Source organism: Corythoichthys intestinalis, chromosome 12, assembly GCF_030265065.1.
Source record: "Corythoichthys intestinalis isolate RoL2023-P3 chromosome 12, ASM3026506v1, whole genome shotgun sequence".
In the NCBI taxonomy this organism is placed as follows: domain Eukaryota; kingdom Metazoa; phylum Chordata; class Actinopteri; order Syngnathiformes; family Syngnathidae; genus Corythoichthys; species Corythoichthys intestinalis.
Window position 1 is genome coordinate 24,373,122 of NC_080406.1, and position 12,447 is coordinate 24,385,568.

At 40.8% G+C, this 12,447-nt stretch overlaps 1 protein-coding gene across 2 annotated transcripts in view; it reads left to right on the forward strand.

Moving 5' to 3' along the window:
• myo3b (myosin IIIB) overlaps positions 1 to 12,447 on the forward strand; it is a 266,663-nt gene that overhangs the window by 121,045 nt on the left and 133,171 nt on the right. For both annotated transcript variants that reach the window (XM_057851974.1, XM_057851973.1), the window contains 3 exons: positions 5,267 to 5,378; positions 5,456 to 5,618; positions 9,065 to 9,145. In XM_057851974.1, the coding sequence (XP_057707957.1) occupies positions 5,267 to 5,378; positions 5,456 to 5,618; positions 9,065 to 9,145 (356 nt within the window). The remainder of the gene's footprint in view (positions 1 to 5,266; positions 5,379 to 5,455; positions 5,619 to 9,064; positions 9,146 to 12,447) is intronic.

Consider the following 12,447-nt stretch of genomic DNA (forward strand, 5'->3'; position numbering starts at 1 on the left):
GTCTCTCTCTCTCTCACTCGCTCAGAGAAGCTGCGTAGCTGTCCGTCTTCTTCTGGCGTGTTAGCGCTCCTCTTTGCGTAAAGAGGTGCGAGTGCGCCCCCACTTGGGTGTAAAAGCGCCACAAACTAAAAACATACATTTCAATATAAAAAAGTAAATACCGTATTGGCCCGAATATAAGACGATGTTTTTTGCACTGAAATAAGATTGAAAAAGAGGAGGTCGTCTTATAACTGCGGCCTAAAAAAAATAAAAAAAAAAAAAAAAATAAAATAAAAAAACTGCGGCCTAGACATATACCCATTCACGACGCTGGATGGCGCCAGTCATCAATGAATCGAATGCTGAACGCGACTCGGGCGGCCAAAGCGAACCCCTGACACGAAGAAGAAAGTGGTAAGAAGGAAAAGAGAAGAAAATACCGGTAATAGAAGAGATAACCAAAAATGGAGAAACTTCGCGACACTTTGGAGAAAAGTGGGTCGAAGATTGGCCAGATTAACAGGTGTTCGGCCATTCCTTACTACGCGGCGAAACGTCCTACACAATGCTCAGGGCGCTTGCGTATGCATTCACACGCATGCGCACATCGGTTGGAAGCGGTGAGTACTCACTATTTTTGTTTTTATTTAGTTATTTAGAACCTTTTCACAGCCTCAAAGATACTTTTTGCATGTATTACCCTCTCATACTTTTAACCATTGTGTTTTTTTGTGTTAGCTTTGAAGCAGTTGACCACATTAGTCACGTAGCGTATTTAAACCGTCCTTATTTGATATAACTACATTTAAGTATTTTCTGCAGGCATTTCTTTAGTACGTTATTCCTGTATGCATCTAAACAAAACAAGTTTAGAGCGCACGGTAGTAATTTAGGTGTCAAATTCGACTAATGTAGGACGTTTCGCCGATGTAGCATATTTTGGCAGAACACCGGCAGCTGAGGAGAAGTTATGACGCAAACTTCAAGTTGATGGTGATAAATGAGGCGGTGTCTTCAAACAACTGCAAAGCGGCTGTGAAATATGGTGTCACAGAGTGTAATGTACGGAGATGGAGAGCTCAAAAAGATCGCCTAAAAAATGCTCACAGTCAGAGAAAAGCTTTCCGTGGTCGTTTCTGTATAAAAATTAATTTGGTGTTCAAAAAGTCTTTTTTCAAACTTGAGTCTTGAAAAAGAGGGGGTCGTCTTATAATCGGGGTCGTCTTATATTCGGGCCAATACGGTAATACAATTCAACACACATTGCCAAAGGCAGAACGGTGAACGTGGCCATAGCGATTAAGAGTTATTCAGATAACTATAGCATAAACAACATGCTAACAAGTTTACCAAACCATCAGTGTCACTCCAAAACACCAAAATAACTTGTGAAATGATATCATAATGTGTTCATAATTTCACACATAAGTCGCACCCCCAGCCAAACTATGAAAAAAACTGCGACTTGTTGTCCGAAAAATACGGTATATAGAGAGGGGAAAAATGGGTCGTGTTTATGAAATGTAAGATAAAAATTCATTTTTGCTTTTGTAGCTAAGCCATGTGAGTGCTTTTGCTAGCTTTGTCAGGCTGATGCAGAAGAACAAGTGAGCCATGGCCTGCATCAGACAAAAACACGTTGTTGAACAAAGACAGGGCTCCACATTGAGCGGACTGACTAATTGGCAATCATTAGTGATAGCACTCGACTAAATCCTGCTGCTCAATTAACTGGCGAGATATCCTAGTCTGGAAAATGGGGACGTATTTCAATCAGGGAGGAACCAAGATAATAGATTTATTTTAAGTTGCTTCTTCTGTCTGACCTGGTATCCATACTTTTCTTTTCACATCGGGATTCCACAGCAGTGGTCCCCAACCACCGGGCCGGGGAGCGGTACAGGTTCGTGGCGTGTATGCTACCGGGTCGCACAGAAATAATTAATAATTTGTTAACAACTGCAGTCTTGCCTGTGCCTCTTCACGCAACAATCTACCTGCCTACTCTACTGACAAGTCCAAGACATCTATTGTAACCAATGAGATATTTAGAATGTATACCTAACTTTCTATACCTAATAAACAGGCCTGTACCACTTTGTCGCCCTTTGAAAAAATGAAAGGTTATGCTATTCCAATCATTTTTCCAATTTAAAATGTTCAAACCACCTCAAAAATTTTTAATCTTTGAGCTGATATGAAATTTAATTAACAAGACTTGAAATGTGTTTGGAGAAAAAAAGACGTGGGGATGATTGCTTAGTGTGTGCTTAAGGGAAGCTTAAAATGTTCATTTTTGACCACGTGCATTATGTGTGCCCTAGTTTTGGAACCCACCAGAGTCTCTACATAGCATTCGGCCTCGGAATGCTGAATCTTAGTTATGTCTCAAAGTGGAAAAAGTGTATTAAGTAGATATAAATGGAGTTACACATATATAGACAAGTTTCCTGAGCGAAACATGGGCAGCGCCATCTATGACAATTTCTGCTCCAAACTTCCGGTTTAGACAGAACAACATGAAGTGTGGTTGAAGTAAGCAGTGTGTTGACAAAGTTAAAACTGCAAAATCAAACCATAAGAAACCACAGAATCTCCAAAAATGGATTCAGCATGACGTAGATTAGACTTCGAGACTTTCTGTGCTGTGCGTGAACTCCTGGAAGCGCCTATGATTGGAAGTGGAATGTTTTGGTCAGCGACCAGTTATTAGCTATAATCCACCAATGTGGATCTACCTCGCCATACGCCTTACGCTACCCCATATACTTGTATAAATGCTATGTCCTGCTCTTGTTATACTTTTCAATAAATCAAACTTTGAAAGGTTCATACTGCTTATACTTTTTTTTTAATATTGAGAAACAATTCTTACAATTTGAATTGCATCAGGTCCAGAAGCTGAGGTCAGAGAATTCTACTATTTTCCTGCAACCCATAGACAAACCATTGGTGTATAATATACAGGTGCAAACTGGAGCCCCGGATCTACTTTATCCTATCAGAGTCATGCAGGTTGTCCGAACGGCTAACCCCCACTTTGAATCCAACCTAGTTTAAAACACGTCCTTTTAAATCAAAGGCCTGTCTGATGTTGTGAGCACTGCTTTGTATTTATCATCAAAGACAAAACAGGCATCAACAGGAATAAGAAAATGAAGGCTAAGGTGGAGGGCGTCATTTAAAGACGTTTGCCAGCCTGTTGTCATTTTCCCAGCAAAACAAGAACTGAAGAGATGAAGTACTACTCTCTCATGTGCCACTTTAGTGCCACTTTATCCCGGACTGGTAAACGCTAACAAGAGGATCAGAGTGAGTGCTCAGCAAGCAGTCAGAGGCAAACTGATCTTCCCAGGATATAGAAAAAAAAACTTAAAAATTGACTGTAGACCCAGCAGAGGTTTTCCATAATGTGATAAAATCACCAGGATGCTGAGGCGTAATCTCACAATCAATCGTGTATGGTGTCACTAGGGGTGTGCCATTTTAGGCACCCCACCATTTGATTCGATTACGATTCAGGGTGCTATGATTCGATTATCGAACAATGATCACGCTATTGTTGATAATAACGGTTATCACGATTATTACGATTATTGATGCATCGTACATTACTAATTAATATAGTAGTCAAACAAATTTATGTCCATTATTTATTTAAAATATCCTAATTATTCAACAGGAACGATGGATACATACAACAAAAAGCTGCCCTTAAGCTGTTTATTTGTTTATTTATTTATTTATTTATTTACAAGAAAGTGCAAAATCATTAACCATTTTAAAGGGAGTACTTATTTCTCCCAACAATACAATAAAATTTACACAGATGGAATGAATTCCACATTTTCTGGAAACAGTGTCTTCAGAAATAAGACTTCTTTTCACCAGTATACTTTGTTTGCGGGAGTGTTTGAATGTTTGAAAATGCCGGCATAGTTGTGCTGAACCTGAATCAACATTCTGAGCGGACCAATCACAAGCCTTTGATGTTCACTTCACGGCGCGTTGACGTGATGCGTAGTCAGGATTTTTGGGAGGCGCACATCAGGCTACAGGGTAGGGTCCAAATCCATGTCTGTGTTAAAGGCGTAGATCTGCCGTCACTGCATTGCAGAAGCATAAATCAGCCTCTAGACCATTAACTCATTTGCTCCCAAAAAAGGAAAAGATACGTTCTATTTTTAATTGTTTCAGTGTCCCAAAGACGTATTTACACGTCTTTTACGTTTTTTTAATTTTCATGTATTTATTTATTTATTTTTTTTTTATTTACAAGAGACATCTCTGGGGTCTGATTTAATTTAGCTACAAAGCACAAAGCTTAAATTCCATTTTAAAGCAATAAAACTGGCCACTGGAGGGCAGTAGCACATTTGTTAAGACCTGCAACCCGATTCAATGGCAACGAACGACCAGGGCGCCGGCAGAAGACGACCGGATGGACGTCCAGGAGGTGGACGACCGAACAGAACAACCTAGAGGACGCCCAGGATGCCAGGCGTTGGACGACCGAGCAGAACGAACGGGACCACCAGTGCAGCGGACAATGCCGTTGAGTCCGTGCTGCTCGCCGAGCAGACCCCGCAGAGACAAAAAAAAATCAATTTTTGAGACAGGCAGCGATGAGGAAAAAGTTTACCCGGCTATCGCGGCCACAACTGTCATCTCTCAGTTAGTTATCTGTAAATAAATTGTTACTTTGCTATCAAAAGCTCTATTTGTCTTGTTGTTTATGTTATTTTGTAAAAGGAAAACAGTATTGAGATGTTTGGGATGTAACTAAAGCAAAAAAAAAAAAAAAAATAGCTGTGTTAAAGTCAAAGTTATGTTTCAAATGTATGCTTTCACAAAAAGCTCAATTTCTCTGTTTTTTCATCAGAAATTGGAAAATTGCTCAAACTAAGTTATTGTCTCATGCTGATTTCTAAGAATGGAAAAAGATATAAACTTACTGTTTTTTCCTGCTGAAAGAAGAGAGTCTAATCTTTCTTTTGGTGGGTTCCGTGTTTATATAGCAATAAAACCTAAACTTAAAAAATCCAGTAAAACGGCCGGGAGTGAAGGGGGTTGCACCGGTGAAAATGGCTGGGAGTGAATGAGTTAAGAACAAGACATTTGGGAGTCAAGACCAAGACATTGACCTAGACCAAGACTCCAACAAGACTTGGCCTAAACATGAAATCATTTAAATCAAGTCAAGACCAAGAACTTTAAAGCGTGGACCAATCGTGGTTCGATTATACAACACAATCAAAGACTAAACTTTTGACTTCTCTCATAGATACTACTACTTGGCATTCCGGGCTCATCAAATGCCAGAGACCAGCAAAGAGAATGCCGTCACCATATTAAATCAAGCCAAACTGGAAAATTGGGTCCTTGGAAGGACAAAGGTGGAATGATCATTTTTTAAACAGCCCTTTCTTTTGGTAGAAATTGAATTTGTTAGCCTGGCTTCCTGTCCTTTCAGGTATTTCTGAAGTACTACCATGTGGAGCAGCTGAACCTACTGCTCAGGGAGGTGATAGCTCGGGTAGTGGTGATGCAAGCCTACACCAAAGGCTGGCTGGGGGCACGACGTTACAGAAAAGGGAGGGAGAAGAGGAATAACTGTGCCACCGTCATACAGTCAGGTACATGCACTTGACTGCAGTCAGGATCTGTTAAAGGGATATTATTACAGTGGTATGAAAAAGTATCGGAACCTTTTGGAATTTTTCACATTTCTGCATTAAATCACCATCAAAAGTGATCCATCTTTGTCAAAATCACACAGATGAAAATACAGTGTCTGCTTTAACTAAAACCACCCAAACATTTATAAGTTATCATATTTTAAAAAGGATAGCATGCAAACAATGTCAGAAGGTTGAAAAATAAGTAAGTAAACCCTCTGCCTAAGGAGATTTAAAGAGCAATTGAAACCATTTTTTACCAAACATTTTAAGTCAGGTGTGTGCCCAATCACTGATGAGTGATTCAAAGCTGCCCTGCCCACTATAAAACACACACCTGGTAAGAAATGTCTTGATGAGCAGCACTGCCTGGTGTGCATCATGGCTCGGTCAAAGGAGCTGTCTGAAAACCTGCGATCAAGGATTTTTGATTTGTATGAAGCAGGGAAAGGATACAAAACCATTTATAAAAGTCTGGATGTTCATCAGTTGACAGTCAGAGAAGTTGTCTACAAGTGGAGAGAGTTTGGCACTGTTGCTTTTCTCCTAAGGAGTGACCATCCACCAAAGATGACGACAAAAGTTCAGCGCAGAATACTCAGAGAGATAAAAAAGCACTAGAGTGTCTGCTAAACACTTACAGATATTACTAGCACAGTCCAATATCTCTGTGCACACATCAATTATATGTAAAACTATGGCCTAGAATGGTATTCATGGGAGGAGGTCACGGAGGAAGCCACTGCTGTCTAAAAAAAACATTGTTGCTCGTTTAATGTTCGCAAAAAGGCACATGGACACTCCACAGAAGTTATGGCAAAATATTTTGTGGACTGATGAAACCAAAGTTTAATTGTTTGGGAGTAACACACTACGTCATGTGTGGAGAAAAAATGGAACCGCTCACCAACATCAATATCTCATCCCCACTGTGAAGCATGGTGGAGGGAGCATCATGATTTGGGGCTGTTTTGCTACCTCAGGGCCTGGACAACTTGCAATCATTAATGGAAGAATGAATTCACAAGTTTATCAGGATGTTTTGCAAACCTGAGGTCGTCTGTCAGACAGTTGAGGCTAAAAAGAGGATGGATGCTGGAACAAGACAATGATCCAAAACACAGAAGTAAATCAATTTGGTTTCAGAAGAACAAAATACACGTTCTGGGGTGGCCATGTCAAATTCCAGACTTGGTTGAAGTTATTGCTGCCAAAGGGGCGGGGGGCACAAAATATTAAATGTGATGGTTCACTTACTTATTTTACCCCTTCTGTCAATGTATGCATACAGTGGGGCAAATAAGTATTTAGTCAACCACTAATTGTGCAAGTTCTTCCACTTGAAAATATTCGAGAGGCCTGTAATTGTCAACATGGGTAAACCTCAACCATGAGGGACAGACTGTGGGAAAAAAAAAACAGAAAATCGTATTGTTTGATTTTTAAAGAATTTATTTGCTAATCATGGTGGAAAATAACTCTTTGGTCAATACCAAAAGATCATATCAATCTTTAGTTATGCACCCTTTGTTGGCAATAACTGAGGCCAAACGTTTTCTGTTACTCTTCAAAAGCTTTTCACACACTGTTGCTGGTATTTTGGCCCATTCCTCCATGCAGATCTCCTCTAGAGCAGTGATGTTTTGGGGCTGTCCTTGGGCAACACGGACTTTCAACTCCCTCCACAGATTTTCTATGGGGTTGAGATCTGGCGACTGGCTAGGTCACTCCAGGAGCTTGAAATGCTTCTTACGAAGCCACTCCTTTGTTGCCCTGGCTGTGTGTTTGGGATCATTGTCATGCTGAAAGACCCAGCCATGTCTGATCTTCAATGCCCTTACTGATGGAAGGAAATTTTCACTCAAAATCTCTCGATACATGGCCCGATTCATTCTTTCCTTTACACAGATCAGTCGTCCTGGTCCCTTTGCAGAAAAACAGCCCCAAAGCATGATGTTTCCACCCCCATGCTTCACAGTGGGTATCATTTTCTTCGGATGCAATTCAGGATTCTTTCTCCTCCAAACACGAGAACCTCTGTTTCTACCAAAAAGTTCTATTTTGGTTTCATCAGACTATAACATATTCTCCCAGTCCTTTTCTGGATCATCCAAATGCTCTCTAGCGAACCGCAGACGGGCCTGGACGTGTACTGGCTCCATCCGGGGGACACGTCTGGCAGTGCAGGATTTGAGTCCCTGGCGGTGCATTGTGTTACTGATAGTAGCCTTTGTTACTGTGGTCCCAGCTCTCTGTAGGTTATTCACTAGGTCCGCCTGTGTGGGTCTAGGATTTTTGCTCACCGTTCTTGTTATCATTTTGACGCCACGGGGTGAGATGTTGCATGGAGCCCCAGATCGATGGAGATTATCAGTGGTCTTGTATGTCTTCCATTTTCTAATATTTGCTCCCACCGTTGATTTCTTTACACCAAGCATTTTACCTATTGCAGATTCAGTCTTCCCAGCCTGGTGCAAGTCTACAATTTTGTCTCTGGTGTCCTTCAACAGGTCTTTGGTCTTGGCCATAGTGGAGTTTGGAGTGTGACTGACTGAGATTGTGGACAGGTGTCTTTTATACCGATAATGAGTGAAAAAAGGTGCCATTAATACAAGTAACGAGTGGAGCCTCGTTAGACCTCGTTAGAAGAAGTTAGATCTCTTTGACAGCCAGAAATCTTGCTTGTTTGTAGGTGACCAAATACTTATTTTCCACTCTAATTTGGAAATAAATTCTTTAAAAATCAAACAATGAGTCTTTCTTTTCTTTTTTTCCATATTGTGTCTCTCATGGTTGAGGTTTACCCATGTTGGGAATTACAGGCCTCTCTAATCTTTTCAAGTAGAACTTGCACCATTGGTGGTTGACGAAATACTTATTTGCCCCACTGTACTATCCTGATTAAAATATGAAAATCTATAAATGTCTGGGTGGTTTTAGTTAGAGCAGACACTGTTTTTTCATCAGTGTGATTTTGACAAAGATCCGATCACATTTGATGGTGACTTTGTGCAGAAATGTAAGAAATTCCAAAAGGTTCAGATACTTTTTCATACAACTGTACTTATTAGCATGTAGTAAATGATCATAATCAGATGCATTATGATCAAAAGTACCCTGAGAATCAGTCAGGTACTTGGCTGTAGGTGAACGTACACGTCAAGGTATACCACTCTGGACTAACCCCTAGTGCGTTGTTTACTGACGGGATACATTTGATAGCCACATTTTGACCTTGATGGGTTGAGGGCAATGCTTCAGAGAAGACAATAAGACTTTAAAGAGTTCAGAGGGATCCATCTCTGCGCCACCTGATTTATCCACTGTTTTGAAGTGGGATCTTGTGTTTTGTGTGTGCTCTATTTGCTTTCACACAAACACACACCCTTTTTGTTTCTCGCCAGCCTGGAGGGGCTTCATCACACGGCAGAACCTCAAGCAAATTAGGAAGGAGCGGGAAGAGGCGGCGGTCCGTATCCAGTCAGGTAAAGACCTCGGCAAGTTTTTCCCACTTTGGAATTTCTCACGGTCTAAGTGTCCGGCAGAAATAGACTTTTTCATACATTTTCAAGTAGGAGCAAAAAATGGGTGTGAAGGTTTGCAAAAAAATCTTTGTCCAGCCTGTTTTTGATCTCATGAGTAGCCCAGGAAGAAGTAATAATTAATTAATAATGCATTGAGCAAATCTTTTGAAAGTTTTTGGCCAGCATTTGGTCCCCGTGTTTCTGAAGAACAGTGCATACTGAGATCAGTCTTTCCTTTCATCTCTTTGCCAGTGAAGGCGAGAGAGGGGCTTATCCCTTGTTTCCTCGCCACTTCCTCTCTCAAATTCCTCGCCTATTACGCAGCCCTCGCATACCAGAAACAAGATGCCTTTTTATACTGTCAACCTTTTCATCTGAAATGTAAATTAATTCTTACTCAGTATGCCTTGACAGAGATCAAAGTGGGCACATTAACCTTCCTGCCCCCCTCGCCCACCCCCTCCTCCTCCCCTTATATGGAGGACAAGAGTGGTTGCCAAAAGGGGGCAGGATAGAGGAGGGCAGGGGGAGGAGATCTGGCTTTGTTTGGCCCGTTCTCTAAGGGCTTCCCTCATCTGGCACACGGAGCATCTCGGTAGCCCGCGCACACCTTTTGTTGAACGTCGCCCATGAACACGCTTGTAAATAAGGCTGCCGTCAGGATAAACAGGATTGCTGTGCGAGGAAAGCCTCTGTGTCGCCGCCGTCTTACACTTCAGAGCGGCGCGCTTGCGCGTGGCCTCTGGCGGCGGGTGGGCGGGGGAGGGGCAGGGTTATTTGGAGAACCTGAACCTGACATAAGTGGGGCCTCGGGCCCCCCCAGCACCACACTCCTGCACATTCACATGGTGTGTTCTCTGCAGATTATAGCCTTTGAGGTGGGGTGCATTTGCATTGGGAAAATAAACAGATGCCTTTCAAATACATGAGCCTGGTGGCCCCTCAGATCTCCGTGCCCCCCAAGAGGGACACGCACACCCATCGATTAGATTAAACTACGTAAAAGCATGCCTTAACAATGTACAGTGGTACCTCTACATACGATCGCTTCGACACACGAACTTTTCGACATCCGACGTAAAATTTGACTCGCCATTTGTTTCTACATCCGACGACATGCTCGAAATACGACGACAATGGCAGCACCACAGACGAATGCACACCGGATTTTCTTGTGTGACAAATCAACACTGGTTTCAGAAAAGGTTGGTACAGGTGGTGAAACAAGGAAAAAGTTGACGCTTACCTTCTAAATGAAGATGCAAATGACAGAAAAATATGAGCGTAGGGTGGGCATCCGTGAAATGGCTCAACAATACATCTCCACGGTCCTCCTCCGACTATCGTTCGCCAGTCTTTATAAGTTAAGCTGACACTTCTTATTGTGGTAACATCTCCAGAGAAATCGCCAACTTCGCCACGTTTTTATCATTTATTTCACAACTTATTCAAAACAAAAACACCTTCTGTCTGCCGCAATTGACGGTGTTCTCAAGAAAACATTCAAAGTGAAAGTGAAACTCAAGCTCACCGGTCTGTCTCTGGCACGTCAGCCCCGCGGTGCGTTCAGGGTCAGCAAAAAACGTCCGCCACATTAGAACCCGATTCGTTACATTAATACAGGAATTATTATTATTATTACTATTGTTATTATTATTATTATTCCGATTTTGATTTATAATTTATTTGTTTTGCTATGTGTAATTGCCATTTGTAATAGAATCAGCAGTATTTTTTAAGGATTTAGTGAAGGTTTTTGGGCTGTGGAACGAATTAATGGAATTATAATGTATTCCTATGGGAAAATCCTGCTCGACATACGACCATTTCGACTTACAAACAAGGTCCTGGAACGGATTAACTTCGTATGTAGAGGTACCACTGTAGTCCAGTTCTCTTTTTTTTCCTTGGATGTTTAATTTCACAAGCCAAACACAACACTGTCAGGTTTCTCCTTTTGGTATCCATATTAGAGCCACTGCACTTGGTGATGTCATTTAACCCTTTCAGTTCTATTTTGATTTGGTAAAATTGCTGTACTATGTCCAAGGAAGAAAATAGCTAGTTCACATACTACTGTATACGGCGGAAAAAACTAAGGTGACTTGAAGTTCCGCTCTGAGATCCCCAATTTGGCCAAATTTCGTGATCGGACCGGGATCGGGATGCCGATCGATCGGGTCCAATCACGTCATTTTCAAAGTATCGGAATCGGCAAAAAAATATCGGACATGCCTTTATTAATATATATATATATATATATATATATATATATATATATTTTTTAATTAAATCGTTTTCTAATTGTATTTAACGTTACAGACATAATATGTTACACTCATCCAGAGTCTTTAGTTTAGGCTTAAGGTAGGGCTATCAAATTTATCCCGTTAACGGCGGTAATCAATTTTTTAAAAAATTTATCACGTTAAAATATTTAACGCATTTAACGCATGCGCTGCACGATCCACTCACGCGTTGTCGCAATCAATCTGTAATATATAGAGCTAAAAGGCAGCGTAAAATGAGTAGAGTGAATTTTGGCAGCCTTTGGAGCATTTTTTTTATTGGCTAAAGCCTTACAATCCCTCTCCCTACGATTAGTAATATTGTGGGAAGCAATGTGGGGGAGAAAGGTAGTAATTGATCTTTTTCTTAACACCCTATGTTATTTCCGAATGCAGAGAAGATATATCAATTGGTACCACTACGCACAGTCATGGGTGCACTTCCCATCATGCATTTGGGCACAACAGTTAAATGGCTACAGTATCATTTACTGAAAGCTCAACAAATACACTAGATGGCAATATTTAGTCACAATATACAAAGTCACATTTATCCTTTAAGAATTACAAGTCTTTCTATCCATGGATCCCTCTCACAGAAAGAATGTTAATAATGTAAATGCCATCTTGAGGATTTATTGTCTTAATAAACAAGTACAGTACTTATGTACTGTATGTTGAATGTATATATTTGTCCGAGTTTTATTAATTTTTTTCTTAATGCATTGCCAAAATGTATATGATCGGGAAAAATTATCGGGAATGATTGGAATTGAATCGGGAGCAAAAAAAAAAAGCAATCGGTTCGGGAAATATCGGGATCGGCAGATACTCAAACTAAAACGATCGGGATCTGGTCGGGAGCGAAAAAACATGATCGGAACAACCCTAATATTTACCTTTTTAAACTTTTTTTTTTTTTTTCAAATTTTTCTTTTTTTTGGATCAATTATTTATCATCTAACATATTGGAGA